The sequence below is a fragment of the Leucopleurus acutus genome, assembly GCF_964270905.1.
Source record: "Leucopleurus acutus genome assembly, chromosome: 16".
NCBI lineage: Eukaryota > Metazoa > Chordata > Mammalia > Artiodactyla > Delphinidae > Leucopleurus > Leucopleurus acutus.
Window position 1 is genome coordinate 74,534,432 of NC_139158.1, and position 20,343 is coordinate 74,554,774.

Below are 20,343 nucleotides of genomic sequence, written 5' to 3' on the forward strand. Positions count from 1 at the left end.
AGTGGGAAATTTTCTTTTTTTGGTGGCTTTCATGTGTCCCCCTCTCCCTGCCCCAGGCAATCCTAGCTTATTTTTGTTGCCTTCACAAACCATATCCACCATACCTTCAGTCTACGTTCAGGATTCTGTTCTGAGGTACTATTGCAATATCAGAGCTATGTGTCACCCAGGTTTTGTATGTACAGATTTTCTTTGATTTACGATGGGGGTTACATCCCAGTGAACCCACTGTAAGTTGAAATGGGCTGCACCTGCCACTGCCAGTATTATGAGAGAGTATTATACTGCATATCGCTAGCTGGGAAAAGATCAAAATTCAGAATTCGAAGTAGGGTTTGACTGAATGCATATCGCTTTTGCACTGTTGTAAAGTTGAAAGATTGTAAGTTGAACCTTTGTAAGTTGGGGACCAACTTTGTAACCCTTTGCTTTTTCTTCCACAGCTACAGGTAATGGTTTGATATAATCAGGTATCTAGATAGCTATTGATAGAGCTTTTTTTCGTCTCTCTCTCAGAAATTTTTTGTTTGGTTTCTACCTGTGAGCCTTGCTTTTGATTCTGTTACGTTGCACATGATTTGATTTCCTGAGTGTCTTTGCCAGTTTCTAATGCTAGAGTTCAGTAAGTTCATAGAGTCAACTCATTGCTGTATGCTTGCTCTGTGTCTTGCTCCGTAGACGTATTTGTTATGTTTGAGCATGGCTGTGTCTTTCAAGATTAAAGAAAATACATATTTTGTCATTATTATATTTAGAGCAAGAGGGGGAGAGTGTGGTTGGTTGAAAGCAATAGTCCACTAAACCATCTTATCAGGAAGTCCTTTGTTATTTTGATCTCACAACATGGCTTATTTATTTAGGCCTGCATGTAGTAGATACTGAAGTATTTATTAAATGAGTATGTAGAGGATCTGGGAGAAACCATACCAATTTCAAACCCTCAGCCCCTACCTTAATCTAAGACAATGGTTCTCATTGTGGTTTGTGAACCCTTGAGAGTCCCTGAGAACCTTCTATGGAGTCCACAGAGTTAAAGTTATTTCCGAAATAATATATTTTCTGTTTTCATCCTGTTGATGTTTGCACTGATGGTACAAAAGCAGTGATGCATAAAACTGCTGGTGTCTTAGCATGAATCAAGGCAGTGGGACTACCAGACTGTACTAGTAGTCATTGCATTCTTCACTGCCCTGCAGTCAGACTTAAAGGAAAAAAACAAAAACAAAACCCCCCACAAAACCCCACTCGTTTCTCAATTAGGATTGTCCTTGATGAAGGAGCAAAATTTGCTCATTTCATTAAACCTTGGCCTTTGAGTACTGTATTTTTAACATTCTGTCTAGTGAGAATGGAAAATATGCAGAAAACACTTCTGCCTACCAAAGTATGATGGTTGTCTTGGGCAAAAGCACTTGTGTGGTTGGCTTGTGTACTGAACAGGCCACTTTTTTCATGGAGTATCATTTTTACTTGAAAGAATGACTGACAAACTGTGGTTATTGGAACTTGGGTATTTGGCAGAAAGTTTCTTGAAATTGAGCGAGGTAAACCTATCACTTCAAGAAAGACATCCAAGAGTATTTGTTGACAGTGATAAAATTGGGAGTTTTCAAGTAAAAATTATCATGTTAATTTCGAATCTGTCACCATGAGTGTGACAGCTTCTCAGTACTTAAAGACTTTATGAATGAGATGGATGGTGATATATTTATTTATTTTTGGCTGTGTTGGGTCTTCATTGCTGCGCGCGGACTACCTCTAGTTGTGGCGGGCAGGGGCTACTCTTTGTTGCGGTGCGCAGACTTCTCATTGTGGTGGCTTCTCTTGTTGCAGAGCACAGGCTGTAGGTGCACGGTCTTCAGTAGCTGCGCACAGGCTCAGTAGTTGCGGTGCACGGGCTTAGTTGCTCCGCCGCATGTGGGATCTTCCTGGAACAGGGCTCGAACCCGTATCCCCTGCATTGGCAGGCGGAATCTTAACCACTGCGCCACCAGAGAAGTTCCTGGAGTTTTTGATATTGTATAATGTATCAGTATTTGAAAATCTGCTTAATCAGTGAACTAGTATTATCCAAATAACAATGTTTGATGTTACAAAATCATGCCTGGGTTAAAGATTTTTTTCAGAGTGTAAGTTTGTGTATTTTAATGTAATAGTATGAAAGTTCATTGGTAGGGTTTCAGATTTCACTTTGCAGCTAATCTTTAAGAAAATACCGCTTGTCCTTGAATGCCAGGGGTTGCTGGCAACGCCAGAAGCTAGGAGAGGGTGGAGCAGTTCTCCCCTGGAGCCTTCAGAAAGAGTATGGCCCTGTCGGCACCTTCATTTTGGACATTGAGCCTCCAGAACTTGAGAGAATATCTGGTGTTATTGGTAATTTGTTACAGTAGTCACAGGAAACTAATACAGTAACCAAACCTGAGTGAAGGGTATTTAGGGTATGCCTTCTACTGTTATGTTTTTTGCAACTTTTTGTAAGTTTGAAAGTATTTTCAAATAAAAACTGAAAGTACCACTTGTCGTTTTAGCACGATATCAAGGAAAATTATTTATAATTAATTGTTAAAGGCTATTGAAATAGTCCTTCCTTTTACAAGTACGTGTATCTATGAGGCTGAATTTTCTTCATGTGTTTCAATCAATATGAAGTATTGCAGCAGACTGAATGGTGTCGTAGGTAAGAGGATCCATCTGTCTTCTATTAAAGTCAGACGTAAGGTTTGTAAAAATGTGAAACAATGCCACCTCTCATGGAATTGTTTTGTTTCAGGTTATTTTTCATAAAATTGTTTATGTTAACATATAATGGACTTATTTTTAAATGAATATGTCAAATGTTCTAAGTTTTAATTTCTAATACAGTAAATATTGATAGATAATAACCCACATAACCAAAGCTTTTTAGGGTTCCTAGTTTTTAAAAGATAAAGAAATCCTGATATCAAAAAGGTTGAGAACTACTGACCTAGTGAATTTGGTTGGGACTGTAGCAGCCTTTGACTTAAACCATCTCTTTTGGTAGTAAGAACCAGATTGACTGTAGGAGGTTAGGACTTTGAGTAGCTGTATGACATGGTGTGCTATGTCTGGTACTCGGTTGTTCCTGCTTTTAAATTACAGATCAGCCATTAATTTTCAGTGGAGACCTTTTATAGCACAAAATACAATTTGTGATTCTACGTGTACTAGTTGATTCCTGGCACTGTGTCGACAGCTTGTTGAAGGCAAAACACACACACACACACACACACACACTAACAAAACCCCAAAACAAACAAAAAACAAGCAAACAACAACAACAAAAAACTTGACTCTTTTGATCAACAGTTCATCCCAGGCGTATTGGTGTAGGGAATGAGATCTCCTTTGTCTGTGTGGACATCACCCAGGCTGCCTAAGAGTGACTAACCAAAAACAACAACAACAACAACAAAACTTTCCCCCCTCCACAGTTTTATTGAGAACTAATTGGCATATGTCACTGAAAAAGTTTAAGGGGTACAGCATGATGGCTTGATTTCCGTATATTGTGAAGTGATCACCACTGTAGTTTCAGCTAACATCCGTCATCTCATATAGATACAATAATATGAAAAGAAAGAAGAAAGGAAAAAACATTTCCTCCTTGTGATGAGAACTCTTCGGATTCACTCTTTTAACAACTTCCCTGTATATCATACAGCAGTGTTAACCATAGTAGTATATTACATCCCTATTACTTTGTGACCCCTCTCAAGACATTGCTGAAGTGGGTTTTTGTTTTTGTTTTTGTTTTCCGGGGGAGGGCAGCTAGTTATATTACGTTTTTTTTTTTTAGTTGAGTTGTTTTACAATGTTGTGTTAGTTTCTACTGTACAGTGGAGTTCCCTGTGCTATACAGCAGGTTCTCATTAGGTATCTATTTTATACATATTAGTGTATATATGTCAATCCCAATCTCCCAGTTCATCTCACCCCCCCTTCCCCCCTTGGTGTCCATACGTTTGTTCTCTGCATCTGTGTCTCTACTTTTGCCTTGCAAACCAGTTCATCTGTACCATTTTTCTAGATTCCACATGTATGGGTTAATATACGATATTTGTTTTTCTCTTTCTGACTTACTTCACTCTGTATGACAGTCTCTGGGTCCATCCATGTCTCTGAAAATGACCCAATCTCGTTCCTTTTTATGGCTGAGTAATATTCCATTGTATGTACCACATCTTCTTTATCCATTTGTCTGTCGATGGACTTTTAGGTTGCTTCCATGACCTGGCTATTGTAAATAGTGCTGCAATGAACATTGGGGTGCATGTGTCTTTCTGAATTATGGTTTTCTCTGGGTATATGCCCAGTAGTGGGATTGCTGCGTCATGTGGTAGTTCTATTGTTAGTTTTTTAAGGAACCTCCATACTCTTCTCCATAGTGGCTGTATCAGTTTACATTCCCTGGGTTTTGGTTTTAACCAGTTTAGTTGTATGAATGGTTTTTATAAGAGTTCATAATTAAATTTTTTTTTTTTTTTTCTGGCGGTACGCGGGCCTCTCACTGCTGTGGCCTCTCCCCTTGCGGAGCACAGGCTCCGGACGCGCAGGCTCAGCGGCCATGGCTCACGTGCCCAGCCGCCCCGTGGCATGTGGGATCCTCCCGGACCGGGGCACGAACCCGTCACCCCTGCATCGGCAGGCAGACTCTCAACCACTGCGCCACCAGGGAAGCCCCCATAATTAAATTTTTGCCTCAAGTGTTGTCTCACGATAATGAGGTGCCCCCAGCTTTATTTACTCCACATGCATAGGCAGGTTTGTGAAGTGCACAGAGAAGCTCTTTAAAGTCATGAGTCATGGAACTGACCTTTGAACAGAAAGAAAAAAAACACGCTATGTTTTATTTTAGATTATTTGCATGATGATCTTTTCATCCTGTTCCTCAGTAGTTTATAGTCTCGCTTGCTGCAAATTTCTTCCCTTGAACAATCATTACCAGATTTTTAGCTCCACGTAGTATAGTAGCTATATTTTGGAGGGGAATAGGGAGGCAGTTGAAGTTAAATTTAGACTTTGATACTTTTCAACCTTGCTGCAAGTGCTACACCACCCTCCAACAGGTAAATGATGTTAGGAGTGCATTCTTTTTTTTTTTTTTTTTTTTTTGGGTACGCGGGCCTCTCACTGTTGTGGCCTCTCCCGTTGCGGAGCACAGGCTCCGGACGCGCAGGCTCAGCAGCCATGGCTCACGGGCCCAGCCGCTCCGCGGCATGTGGGATCTTCCTGGACCGGGGCACGAACCTGCGTCCCCTGCATCAGCAGGTGGACTCTCAACCACTGCGCCACCAGGGAAGCCCAGGAGTTCATTCTTATTTACTTTGTGGACTTTGATATATATGCTCTCATTCGCTATTTGTATTATTGTCATCCTGAAGTCAGTAATGACTTTTGGAGATTTATTTGAAGAGAGAGCTTCTGTCATCAGACATATAACTTCTAGGGTATGGAAGCATTATTTTTAAAAAAGGATTCTTTTGAATTTAAGGTTATTTAGGCTAGGAGTGGAATTATAATTACTGAAGGGTAACAAGCTGTGAGGTCAGGAAAAAAAACAGACAATGGAAACATCGAGGACTGAGCACAGACTAACCTGCAGTCTGCACGGTGACCCGTTCAGGAAGCCTTATGAGTCAGACTTGCCATGCCGTGTTGCTGGCATAAGAGACCATCTGCCTCAGCCTTTTTGCTTTTAGAGAAGGAAATCTAGCTAAGATGTGTTTTTCCTTTGATAGATCTTTTTCTCTCTTTTTCCACCTTCAGTACCTTTTCTTTGGGAAATTAATTCAAAGTGCTTCATCAGCTTTATATTTCCACGATGTCAGTTTTTGAGACGTGAGTGTAGCTTCTTTATGCTTTTGATATTGGTGGACAGGGCTAACTTCAGTACTGTAGGGGAGGTGTCTTGTTACCTCAAGCTTTCTACTCTGCAGGCACTCCGTTTTAGGAATACCTGTCTTGTAGTTGACCCATGGCTACCGTTCCCTGTATCATTCATTACTCGGTTAGTGCTCCTTCCTAGAGCAGCTCTGCGGCTCTCAGTCATTTGGTTACCAGGTGGCTAATGGCATGAGCTCTTTAGTTTTAACATTTCTTAAAATTTCTTTGTTCTCCGAGGCAGATAGAAATAGTGGATTAGGAGAGAATGGGGCACATGCTGTGATCATCTCTCGTTTGTATCTTTATTGCTTATTAATTAAATTTATATCAGATTTTATTTCTGCTCTGTGCACATACTCCTCTAACTCCCCACTGCTTATCTTAATCCAGAGCTTTACCACTTACCTCAAGGGGGTTGAACACTTTCTCTACCCTCCCTCCCTTCCTCCCTTCCTTTCCTTCTTATGTTTTCATTATGTGCCAAGGGACAACCTTAGGTGTAAATAATACTTTTGATGTAGAGATATTTACGTCTGTCCAAGAAAAATTAAACCACAAATCCAGAAATAAAATAAGATATAAAAAAGAACCAGCACTGTTTGCTTTACCTAGCACATTTGAAAGTACTTGGATAACCTCTTCAGAATCTTCTAAAAGGTGCCAACTTATTCTGTAATTATACCTGTTTATCTTAAGGACACAGACATCTGTGACAATAGTTTTATTCTATTTTCATGGCTTTATGTTAGCTACTAACTGCCACTCACCACACTGTTCCAGTGGGAAGATGTTTTAAATTCCAGTCAGCTCTCTGTACGCTGAAGATAGCCTGAATAGTTCTGGCTAATTGATTTGTCTGAAGCTTTTTAATTTGTTGCTGTATGGTATATTTGTAACTATTTGTTTTTCAAATGAGAGCAAAAGTGATGTTGCTGTGAACATACATCTTTGTTCTTGGTATCGTGTACCTCAGGGATCACCATTATTCCCTGTTCCAGTTGCTTGCTTTGTATTGCTTTTCATTCTCACAATAAGCATGAGTATGTGAGATGTGATTATCCCCAGTTTTTACAGGTGATAAGCTTTTATAGGTGACAAGTTTGAGTCTAACAAAGCCCCGCTGTCTTTTTTATTGTATCATAGTACATCAGCCGTGAAGGATTCAAACCCTTGAGTTTTATTTTGATAGATACCTTGGAGCCACCATATTTTTTGGAATGGGAATATCCAAGTGAAAAATGACATGTCAGAAGGAAGCAGAACTGTTCTACAAGGTATTTAGCGCCTTCCCCCCAGTCTTCTCCATATTTTAGGAATATTGTAGTTGGTCAAAAGTACATCTAATGGGATGGGAAGGAAAAGGAGAACTGGAGTTGGAAAAAGGAACAAGGGGAATGGTGGTAGTAGGAGTGAAAAGAGAGAGGAAGGAGTTTATAATAAAAGTCTCTTACAAGTTTTTATTATGGTTTAGAGCTTATAGCGTAGAAAGTAGAAACAGAAGAGTGTACAAGAGTAGAGTGTAGTGTGTAAAATGTTGTAATAAATTATGGAAAATGCGTTAGGATAAAGAAGGGATAACTTTTTCTAATTGGAGAGTTGGGAATGGTCTCACCAGAGGTGACAGTTGAGTTTGATCTTGAAGGATGACTAGGTATTCTAGTATTCTAGATAAAAGAGGGATGAAGGGGAGATCTAAAAAGAAATAAATGACTTAAGGTTACATACAAATAGGAAATGTTTCCATATCTTTTGTCAAAATCTCTTTTAGCACAAGCCACTTGGGTAGTGGAGGTGGTGGTGAGGAAGAAGTACAACTAGATAGTATGTTGTTCAGGATTGAAGCCAAAATGAGGTTTACGAACTTGGGGTTTAGGTCTGTTCCTGTGAATGAGAGAGATTCAGCGTGTTACATTGTAAGAGTCACTGTAACCTTTAAAACAGCTAAAGAATTACCCAGCTAGTTAGTATGCTGTCAGGAGAGGGTAATTTGATTGCAGTGGAATTGGCTTGCTTATTAACTCCCTCTGCACAGTGTGTATTTGTGAACTTCAACTCTGTTGCTCATGTAGAGGTTGAGAAGTCTCTTGGCAACAAGCTTCCAGTTGTAGCTAACACTTGCCTTGGCTAATTGGTATGCCCAGTTCTGGTACTAGAACCTCTGGGGAGTTTGTGTTTGAGTTCAGTGTCATCAGGCTTAAACCGGAGCATAAATGTAGAGGGGCTTTGGGGTCATCCTGTTGATTGAGAATGAAAAGGCAAGACATACAACAGGAGAAGAGAGAATGAAACCTTGTGGATGAAATAGCTGTTAATTCACGTTTGGATGCTTCTCAGCTCAACTTATGTATTAAAAATAAGATATTTTATTGTTCCCTGCTAGCCCTTTTCCAAATTTGCAGACATTATTAACTAAAGATAGAGGAAAAGAATGACCAGGACCTGAGATTTACACTGTTTTCTGGCATATGTCTACACCAAGGTAGTTTATTGTAGATACTGTTTATATGCATTTTCTCTGTTTTCAAAAAAACTGTATGCTGGTAGGTTTCCTATCAGCTGTGCCTTCATTTTAACACTTACCAAATAATGTTGTTATAATTGTATGTTCCTCTCTTCTGCTTGCCTGAGAGTTCTAGCAATGTGTGGTGTCATTTATCTCTCTTTCCTGGTCCTCAAATGGTCTGGGCATGCAAATGTTTGAACGGAAATGGAATTAAACTTAAAAAATGGATTGCATTAGGTGGTTCATACTTTATCCTACTAAACATGACAGGTTATCAACAACACAACAAAAGGATATTGCAAGTTAGCTTTTATTTGAAACTACCCCCCTGCCTTGTCTCCTTTCAGTTCTTACCCTTTATACCATGGTTGAATTAAAACATAAAGGTAGGAGATACTCACTGGAAGAGTCATCTGGTTGGTGAGGAAATGTCCATAGTGGCTCCATGTTTATTGACTTTTCTTCCCCTGCCTCCTCTTGTCCCCTAAACACACACAGGTTCTATTTTGTGTCCTTCCTTTGCTCCATGGTGCTGGTTCTCTTGGAGCTGCACAGAAGATTGAAATAAACCTCTCATTTTATATTTTGGAAAATATAATCTTGTAGGATTAAGCCTAACTGGTGATGACTATATACTAAAATTGTCTTTTGAGTAAGAGCATCAATTTGCAACTTGTATTTTGGGTAGTTCGTTTATGTATGGATGTCTCATAAATCTTTCCCGAGGGTAATTTTTTTTCTAATTGGCTTTGATCAGCCTCTGCTTTTACATAATGCTTCAAGCAGTTTTCAGTAAATCAGTTCAAATCCACAGTTGTATGAAAATTTCCTTAAGTTACTGGGATTCTCAGGAGACACCCAGAAATACTCCCTAATTGGCGTATTTAATCATACCTTGTATAAATCAGGCAAACAAGCCTGATGAATAAACTGAATTACTGGTGGGATATTCAAAAGTTCTTGGCTCCAGCATTTAATCTTAGAAAACCCAAGAATGAAAATATTTGACAGATTATTTTGGGTATAGTTAATGTTTTTCTGATCTAAGTTTCCTTCTTGCCATGTAAGCCACTAACTGTTGGTTTCAATTGGAAATAAAGGTCATGGTTAATAGTAGACCACCTCAGAGGGCCATTTATCTGGTGATCTGTAGAGTAATGGTTGGGTTTTAGGAGCTTGAGGGGAATAGCAGCATTAGTACCTGCTGAGCTGGAGCGTCTCCTTGCCTCTGACCCTAATACTGCATGCCCCTAAACACTGCATGGAACAACTTCTCAATGTCCTTACTGATGAGCTGAGACATTTTCTGGTTAATTGGTTGGAAATGGTGTGACTCAACAGTATAAGTGGTTTATTTTTTTTGGGGGGGGGTGGTGGATAAAATGCCCAAGGAACATTTGGTACATATTTTGTTGATGATAAAGTCTGAAAATATTATAATCCCAGCTCTGGTATCTAGTATCTGTGTGTGATCTAGATACTTCTTTATCTGTAAAATGAGAGTAATACATACTTTGGAGGGTCGTGAGAAATTATACAGAATATGTGATATGCCCAGCACTGTACTGCCACAAAAGTTATCTGTCCTCTTCCCTCTCCCTTATTAATTTAGGAAAATAAAATATTTTAGTTGGTCTTCAGGCCATTTGAGATTTACTGGGTAACTTGTCTCCTCCCCATTTTGGCATGGCATGGCATGGCTTTTCTTAGGGTCTCCCCGCCCCCCCCATAACTTCTTGCTCACCTGATGGACACTAGTATTGTTGGTTGATGTCTCTTCCTTTTGGACAGGGAGTACTTCCTGTATCTTTGCCCATCTGGCTAGTTTGTTGTACATGATCAAGATTTCCCATCCTGTCTTAACTGTGAATAACCAAAGGGAAAGCTAGTTAATGCTGCTAAGCCACATATCATCATTTTCATGGCTTTTGAGCTGGTGGATATAATTCTTCGTTGCTTTTAGAGTTAAAGCATGTTCATTTTCTAGCAGTTGATTGTATTCTGTGCATGTCTAAGCTTAAACCTGTACCACAGCATGATTGTTTTATGTAGAAAGCCCTATAGTATTTATAGAGAAATTTTATCCAATTGCTGTAAGATTCTTGCTCATTTTAAATCTGATTTATCATGAATCTGCTTACGACTTTTCCAAATAATAGAGAAATAGGTAGCATATTCTGAGAGCATTGAATTTATTGTAAATTGCTATTATTCTGTATTAAAGTAGTTATATAGAATATGTTGCTTAAATGTAATCTTAAAGTGTGCATTGTCATATTAATATATTTAAGTAGTATCGTATAGAACTTTTAAGTAGAAATATTTTATACAAGGAAAATAATTGTAAAAATGGCTCAAGGATCTAGACAGTCCAGTTCACATTGAAGGATAGAATACATTTTGGTCTTTGGATCCGATTCACCTGGACGTGTGGTTGAGGTGTATCTCCAGTTTAACAGTCAGTTGGGGGACATCTCTTCATTAGCAATGCAAATTGAAACTACAATGAGGTATCGCTTCACACTGGTCAGAATGGCCATTATCAAAAGAGCTAGAAACAGGGCTTCCCTGGTGGCACAGTGGTTGAGAGTCCGCCTGCCAATGCAGGGGACACGGGTTCATGACCCGGTCTGGGAAGATCCCACATGCCGCGGAGCGGCTGGGCCCGTGAGCCATGGCCGCTGAGCCTGCGCGTCCGGAGCCTGTGCTCCACAACGGGAGAGGCCACAGCAGTGAGAGGCCCGCATACCACCAAAAAAAAAAATAAAAAAAAAGAGCTAGAAACAATAAATGCTGGAAAGGGTGTGGTGAAGAGGGAACCCTCCTACACTGTTGGTGGGAATGTGAATTGATACAACCACTATGGAAAACAGTATGGAGGTTCCTTAAAAAACTAAAAATAGAAGTACCACATGACCCAGCAATCCCAGTACTGGGCATATACCCTGAGGAAACCATAATTCAGAAAGAGACATGCACCACAGTGTTCATTGCAGCACCATTTACAATAGCCAGGACATGGAACCAGCCTAAACGTCCATCGACAGATGAATGGATAAAGATGTGGCACATATATACAATGGAATGTTACTCAGCCATAAAAAGAAATGAAATTGAGTTATTTGTAGTGAGGTGGATGGACCTAGAGTCTGTCATACAGAGTGAAGTAAGCCAGAAAGAAAAACAAATACCGTATGCTAATGAATATATATAGAATCTTGAAAAAAAAAATACTGATGAACCTAGTTGCAGGGCAGGAATAAAGAGGTAGATATAGAGAATGGGCTTGATGACATGGGGTGGGAGGGCGAAGCTGGGGCAAAGTGAGAGTAGCATCGACGTATTTACACTACGGAATGTAAAATAGTTGGCTGGTGAGAAGCAGCAGCATAGCACAGGGAGATCAGCCCGGTGCTTTGCGATGACCTAGAGGGTTGGGATAGGGAGGGTGACAGGGAGGCTCAAGAGGGAAGGGATATGGGGACATGTGTATGCATATGGCTGATTTGCTTTGTTGTGCAACAGAAACTAACATGGTATTGTGAAGCAATTATACTCCAATAAAGATGTAGAAAAAAAATGTGCACACACACACAGAAATACATGTATGCACCTCACTATTGGATAAGAGTACAGGTTGCCCAGGGGTAGGGCAGGTATATATTGTGGTCCTAATTTCTTTTCTACTCAACTGTGTAGGTGATAATCTTTAATTGTAAGGAATCAGAATTTAGAAGGGGCTCAATATTAATAGACTGTTCTTGTAGTCAGAGATACTGGGAGACTCTTGTGCTATATTATTTCCCATTTGAATATGGATTTTACCAATTCCATATATTCTTCAAACTAGATGGGTTGTAATTTAAGATGTAAAAACGTAAGCTGTACAGTTACTGATCTGTGTTTCTTAACCTTTTGAACTTATTGGCGGGGGGATTTGATCTACTCATGGGCCTGGTACATGTTCTGTCCCCCTCTCCTACCCTAATTCTTGACTAGTGACTGAAAATGGTCTAGATTTAGTGTGTATATGCTAAGCATTTACCTTTCATACCTTCAAAAGAATAATTTACCAAACTAGATAATATATCCCCCCAGATAAATATAGTTTGAGTCTGGCTCCACCAGTGAGTAGACAACAGACTTGGCAAGTAAAACAAATGCTATTTATACTTTTTTATGTTCATAACTAATATTAATGCAAAATAAATAGAAAACTGTACATAAAGAATTTGTCATAGTCATCTGTGCTCAGGAATTATTATATTATTGTATATGCTGCAACTATTTTTTTGGGGGTGTGGGAAATGCTTCTGTTTATTATTTCTAATGTTGAACATTATCTTCAGCCAAATGAAATTTAAAGGATGTATTTATTCTACTCTGATTTTTTTGTTATACAGTATTTTGTCATTCAAACTTGGACATCATGTGGTTTTTTAGGCATGGTACAGTGATTGTAGTACCAAGGTTTGTCCCTATCTAAGAACTAGAAAAAGAAGTCTGTCAAACCTGTTCCTAAAAAAATAGAATGTGAAAATTATTTTATATCTTAGTTATATTGATATCTTCATGTTTGAGTAAACACCACTACCGTGGTTTTACTTTTCTATTTTTTAAATATGTATTTATTTATTTATTTTGGCTGTGCCGGGTCTTAGTTGTGGCATGCGGGATCTTTAGTTGCAGCATGCGAACTCGTAGTTGCAGCATGCGTGTGGGATCTAGTTCCCCGACCAGGGATCGAACCCGGGCCCCCTCAACCAGTGGACCTACCAGGGAAGTCCCACTACTGTGGTTTTAAGTTAGGATCTTGCATTGGTACATTTCTGGATAATTACCTCTGTTACTAGAGGTCATTGGACTCTGTGAAACAGTAAACTTGGTAGCATGTAGACTGCACAGTCATGTGCACATTATAGCTTGTTGTTCTGCCACATCAAGAGAAGGAGCCACATGTGTATTTGGACATAGGTAGACATATTTAGGTTTCTCTTATATGCACATAAACATTGACTTGACATGAATGACATGTATGCACTTCTGGTTTACATGATAACTGTGATTATTTTTTTTCATACTAAGATTGTCATGGTTTTGTTTCTCTATTGATGTAATTTACGTCTCTAAAATTCATTTCAGTGACATCCTATATCAACCATAGCAGTAAAAAATTTTAAAAGATTAAAGTAACCTTTGAACTTTTATAGAAATCAGAATGGAGGAAAATCTGTTTTATAAAATATGACTTGATAAGTTGAATGTTCCATTTACTCAGTACTTTTCAAGGCATACTTATTGATCACCTCTTATATGCTAGGCACCTTAAACTGTACTGGAGATTCAGCTTATGTGTAACAGCAAGGTAAGGGAATAATACTGAGAACATAGAATAAATTTTGTCTTTCAAATTAAATGCTGTTATCCACTAAAGAGTTCATTACTCAGTTTTGAGGATTCAGCTTGTGTTTAACGTCAAAGTAAGGAAATAATATCTAGAATGTGGAGTAAATTATATTTTTAAAATAAAATGCTATTATTCACTGGATGCTTGGCCACTCAATTTAAAAATAACCTTTGAATGAAACAAATATAAAACTAATTGTATTGAGTCGTGACTACTCTTTCTGTTTTTTTTAAACTAATTTTTATTGGAGTATAGTTGCTTTACAATGTTCTATTTCTGTTCTTAAGGAATCACTTTTTCTTTTTAAACATGAAAATTGGAAATCAAAACTGAACATACTTTTTTTTTTAATAGATCTTTATTGGAGTATAATTGCTTCACAATACTGTGTTAGTTTATATTGTACAACAAAGTGAACCAGCCATATGCAGATGAATTTTTTAAGTGGTAACTTGAGAGCTCTGCTGCCATTAAACTTCCTTTGTAGGAAACAAGTGTCAATATGTTGTAGCTTCTTTTTAGGCAAGGTTATAATACCAATTCACACAAACCAATGTTTCTCAGTCTGGGGGTGGGGGAGGTTCCTTCCCACCCCCAGGGGTCATTTGGCAATGTCTGGATACTTCTGGTTGTGGGGAGGGGTGGTGTGCTACTGGCAGCGAGTGGGTACAGACCAGGGATGCTGTTCATCACCCTATGATAACACAGGAAAGTCCCTACAACCAAGAATTATCAGTCAAAAATGTCAATACTGCTGAGGTACAAAGAAACTGGCCTGTATCTAGACAGCTGGTATCAAATACAACATAATTCTGCCAAGTACAGGTTACCTAAGAAAATAGTGCGATTAATTTGATGCTTAAAACCCACTTTTAAAATCACTGGAATAAAACTCAACATTTAACGTTAGTTCATTAGTTCATGTCTTTTATTAACCAATATACAATCACTTGTCTTCTGGTTTGTTGAAACAATAGGTCAGACAACATTTGCCACAATAATGTCTGTCAAAGTGGCTGGCCATAAAAACTCCAGCACCACATTCATCTGAAGGGCACTCCCGAACGAAGGTGACTGATTTTGCCATTCTCATCCACCTTATAGTGTTTCAGGACAGCCAGCTTAACCTTCTTTCTCTTATGCTTATTCTTCTTGGGAGTGTTGTAAGACTTCTTCCTTATCACCACCATGAAGTCTCAACACAAGATGAAGAGTGGACTCCTTTCGAATGTTGTGGTCAGACAAAGTACGTCCATCTTCCAGCTGCTTGCCAGCAAAGATCAGTCTTTGCTGGTCAGGAGGAATTACTTCCTTGTCCTGGATCTTGGCCTTTATGTTTTCTGTTGTATCCGAGGGTTCGACCTCGAGAGTGATGGTCTTCCCCGTCAGGGTCTTCACGAAAATCTGCATATTGGCGGTGGTGCCACCGCAGATGGCGGATCCGAAAAGATGAACATACTTTTAACTTTATTTGGAAATAATTTTAAAGTTAAAGCAAAGTTGCAAGAGAAAGAATAGTACAAAGAATTTTAAAATTTCTGCCCAGCTGAGATTCAACCAGTGTCAACAATTTGCTGGCCTCCTTTCTTTTCTCTTCTTCCCTTCCCCTCCTCTTCTCCTGTTAGTCGCTCACTCACTTGTATGTAACCCCCCCCAAACATTGGAGGGTCCTTTGTGTACATAATAGCTTTTTTGTCCTAAATACTAAGAATAGGGATAGTCTCTTAAATAACCACAGTACAGAAGTAAACTTCAGTAAATTTAACATTGGTAAAATACTTTATCTATTGTCCATATTCTAAATTTTGTTAGTTGATCCAATAGTGTCATTTATAGCATTTTCCCCCTCTAGTACAGGATCCAGTATAGGATCAAATATTGCATTTAATTGTCATTTCTCTTTAGCTTCCTTTAATCTGGAATACTTAAAGACTTTGTCTTTTATGACATTGTCATTTTTGAAGAATATAGTATTGTGGCATTGTGGGATCTGGTTACACTTTATTTTTTAATTTTATTTTTAAAAATTTATTTGGCTGCATCGGGTCTTAGTTGTGGCAAGCGGGCTCCTTAGAGTTGTGGCAGGGAGGCTTCTTAGTTGCGGCTCCAGGGCTCTTTGGTTGCAGCACATGGGCTCCTTAGTTGTGACACGCTGGCTCCTTAGTTGTGGCACACTGGCTCCTTAGTTGTGGCATGCAAACTCTTAGTTGTAGCACGCATGTGGGATTTAGTTCCCTGACCAGGGATTGAACCTGGGTCCCCTGCATTGGGAGCGCAAGGTCTTATCCACTGTGCCACCAGAGAAGTCCCCGTGGTTACACTTTAAAATCATGACATTAAGCCACGTTAGTGGGGGCTTCCTTGATGGTGCAGTGGTTAAGAATCCACCTGCCAATGCAGGGGACACGGGTTCCAGCCCTGGTCTGGGAAGATCCCACGTGCTGCGGAGCAACTAAGCCCGTGCGCCACAGCTACTGAGCCTGCGCTCTAGAGCCTGCGAGCCACAACTACCGAGGCCCATGCGCCTAGAGCCTGTGCTCTGCAACAAGAGAAGCCACCGCAGTGAGACGACGGTGCACCGCAACGAAGAGTAGCCCCTGCTCGTCGCAACCAGAGAAAGCCTGTGCACAGCAGTGAAGACCCAACACAGCCAAAAATAAATAACTAAACAAACAAGTAAATAAATAAGCAAGCCACATTAGTGAAAGTTATTTTAAGTTCTTTTCTCTTTTATTTTAACTTACGTTGTGAGAAAAAAACCATACCAAGTGCTTAAAACGTATCAGCTTTTCAGCCTTTACATTTTACTGTCAAAATTATTGGTAGAATAAATTTCATTGGTGTTTAATTCATACCTAGAACATCTGAAAGATGATAATGTAATCTAAAACTTCTGATTTTGATTTTTTAAAGCTACATATTTTAAGTTTGATCAGGATCTTGTGTAAAATTTTGCATTTCTATTTGTCTCTCATCCTGGCAGTATTGTGCCACCTAGTGGAAATTTATGTCCTTCAATGTATGTCTCAGACTAGATGGAATGCAAGATGCATTTTAACAAATGAAGAAAAAGTAGTTTGGAGTGTTTGAACTTCTCGGTTGACTTGCAGTTCTTTATAGCAGTGATTGTCTTCGTAAACAGGAGTTTAAGACAAATAAAATTCTTGTTAAGTGAAGGCTTAGTAGATGTCTTAAAATTATGAGCCACTGAGTATTAAAATCTGCTCTTTTTTCAACAATAGCCTACATTTATTTTATCAATGCAACTTTAAGGCATATTATATTTCCATCAGTTAATATTAAAATAATTGTTGTTCTGTGGATCTTCTCAAAATCCTCCCACCTGGAGTTTTATTGTTGTGCATCTAATTTGTAAGCAGAATGTATGGAGTTTACATGTTATTTACACAATCTCAGTTTATTTTGAAGTAGCAGAAGAAAAACACATTGGATGATAAATACTAAAGAAATGGTCTAAGGAAAAAATGTGTTACCTTGAAAATAGCCTGAAAATAATTTAGGTATTTATCATTTGAAGACTTCTTACCAATTGACAAGATAAGATTTTATTTGTGTATAAGTAAAATTTAGGATTTTATCAGTTGGAGAGTTGACAGTCTCTTTTTCTTATTAACTGCAGAAGATGCCTTGTTCTTTGTGAGGTATTCAATATACGCATTTTTTTTACATCTTTATTGGAATATAATTGCTTTACAATGGTGTGTTAGTTTCTGCTTTATAACAAAGTGAATCAGTTATACATATGTTCCCATATCTCTTCCCTCTTGCGTCTCCCTCCCTCCCACCCTCCCTATCCCACCCCTCCAGGCGGTCACAAAGCACCGAGCTGATCTCCCTGTGCTATGCGGCTGCTTCCCACTAGCTAACTACCTTACGTTTGGTAAATATACGCATTTTTACTCAGTCTTGAGAAACATTTGTCCTGGGGTTGGATGGACATTCTGCATAATTAAACTGGAATATGAACTCTTGAGGTCTTCAGAACAGTTGTGTACTATAAAGAATTTTTAGAATTATCTAACCATTTAGGGAAAGCAGTTCTGAATTACAAAATGCAGCCATTCAAGCATATGACACCTTTATGAGAGTCATGAATATTTTATAATGTTTGTATCTTATTATTCTTTCTTAGTTGCTGATGTATATTCAAGATGAGCGGATTAGGAGAAAACTCCTTGGATCCACTGGCCCCTGATTCACGAAAACGCAAGTTGCCATGTGATACTCCAGGACAAGGGTAAGCAGTTTATTTCCTGATACTTCACCAAGGGGCCTCCCCCGCCTTTATTTGTTTTGAAGATACCATTTCAGCTTTCTTTATTTGCATTTACTGGTTAGATTTGTTTGTTTGTTTTTGTCTTTGTTTAAATAATATGATTTTGCTTTGTAGTAAGTACAGTGGTACAATGATGAGATGGGGACATTCTTATGTTATAATAGAGGCTTTATGGCTGATTCAGATAGAAATGAGAATATTATACTAACTGTGTGATATTGTAAGAAGCATTCCTCAATAGAGGACGTAAGAGTTAGGAATAGATCGACAAGATTATTACAAGTAAGAATCTTTAGTATCCTTTAAGAACATGTTATAAGTTGATATTTTGGCAATTGTGAGGTTTCATCATTCTTTTCCTGAATGAAGTTAGAAGTTTAAAAAATAGAAGTAAAATATTCTATTTTATGCAGTGATACTTCATAGCTTTTTTAGTATTTGCCGAGGTCAATATCACTTGAATTTCACTGTGATGGTTGCAAAATAAAAAAACCTATAATTCATAAAACCTCATAATTAATAAGTAGCTATTAATGTTTTTATTATTTGTTAATTTTATTGTCTCTTTGTGGTAAAAACTATTTATCCCCATTTTCCAGATGATGAAATGAGACTAATGCCTAAGGCCACTAGGCTAACAACAGGTGGATTTGAATTTAGGTTTGCATGAATTTCAACTGTATTGTACTAGGTCTCCAAGACAATGTTTTGGTATGGGCTGAATTTATGGGCTGAATTTAGTTCGTTTATATATGAGTGTAACGGTGTTGTGTAGGTACTGATTCTGCTCATAGCTCTTTTGTGATAGATATATTTATGGCCTTTTTCCCCCCCTCTCCCAGCCTTACCTGCAGTGGTGAAAAGTGGAGACGGGAGCAGGAGAGTAAATATATTGAAGAATTGGCTGAACTGATATCTGCTAATCTTAGTGATATTGACAACTTCAATGTCAAACCAGATAAATGTGCAATTTTAAAGGAAACAGTAAGACAGATACGTCAAATAAAAGAGCAAGGTAATACAAAGTAAGAAAACACTCAAGTCTTTTAGAAGGAACTTGTTAACTGTGTTCACATTTGCCTTTTGCTACCTGTCCTCTGTGGGGCTGTCCTCTGTGGGGCTAGATGGACAGATGAGTTGACCAGCTTTGCTCTTTAGGAAACAGTCACCAGGATTGGAAGAAGGCCAGTGTTGCTCACCCTGTCACTTGTTAGGTCCCTTTCAGGAAGCAATGGGATAGTACATTTAGTAGGGAAAGAAAATTTAGAGTATCTTCTGTCCTCCTGGGTGACTCGGAAGTTTAATTTTAACCTTTAAAAACTGTAGCATCATTTTCTTATCAGGAAATGTGTATGTGCTTATGCACATCTGTGTGCGTGTCTCTTTGTGTCTGTTCGGGGAAAAATTTGAAGGTGGATTTAATCTATAACTGATATATATGCTATTTGTAGTATTGCCTTATGTCTTTTTAGGAAAAGCTATTTCCAGTGATGATGATGTTCAGAAAGCTGATGTATCTTCCACAGGACAAGGAGTTATTGATAAAGACTCCTTAGGACCACTTTTACTTCAGGCAAGTACAAGGTTTTAGCTATACGATAAGCTGAGTTGATTTAAAAAGAAAGAAAGAAAGAAAAAGAAATTGTGGCTAGGCTATGAGAGCAAAAAGAAAATGTTTCTTTTCATGAGGTAGAACTCAGTATTCTGAGTATGATGATAAAAACGCTCTTGTATTTAAAATCTACGTAACTCGTGAGGTGCTGTGGTGCCCTGCCTCCCCGCGGTAACAATGCACTTGGGCATATTTTGGCTCAGACCTTTTTGTGTAGTTTTGCATAATTGATAATACGGCACACTACAGTTTTAGATTTTTGAGGAAGTTTTAAGACTTAAAATACTTGTTTTTTGTAAGTAGTTGTCTTAAATAGATTGAGTTAAGCTATAGCACTTACAGAATGTTTCTTTTTAAGTCATGACCTGAAGCCCTTTATTCAGGTTCACTTATCAACTGTTTTTGTTCCAATTAGTTTGTTCCAGCTACTTTTTAGTTGATCAGTTCAGTTCCTCTTTGTAAATTCTCACTAAGGAGTGGTATAGTTCCTGTAGCTTGACTTGGTAACAAATGGAAAAATGGGAAGCACTAAGGATGATTTTTCATATTTTTAAAAACTCCTTTGAAGAAGTAATTCTTCAAAAATTAGATTAGATGTTATAATTCAGATTTTGTCTTTA

The 20,343-nt window shown here is 38.5% G+C and overlaps 1 protein-coding gene and 1 pseudogene across 2 annotated transcripts in view; one reads left to right on the forward strand and one right to left on the reverse strand.

The window, feature by feature from the left end:
• Positions 1-20,343, forward strand: part of NCOA3 (nuclear receptor coactivator 3) — a 59,947-nt gene that overhangs the window by 13,086 nt on the left and 26,518 nt on the right. Inside the window, exons 2-4 of the mRNA XM_082858138.1 lie at positions 17,968-18,072; positions 18,954-19,126; positions 19,584-19,684. Of these exons, the coding sequence (XP_082714264.1) occupies positions 17,987-18,072; positions 18,954-19,126; positions 19,584-19,684 (360 nt within the window). The 5' untranslated portion in view covers positions 17,968-17,986. The remainder of the gene's footprint in view (positions 1-17,967; positions 18,073-18,953; positions 19,127-19,583; positions 19,685-20,343) is intronic.
• On the reverse strand, positions 14,731-15,246 carry LOC309973238 (ubiquitin-ribosomal protein eS31 fusion protein-like; annotated as a pseudogene). Its single transcript has one exon. The product of its transcript is annotated as a ubiquitin-ribosomal protein eS31 fusion protein-like (transcript).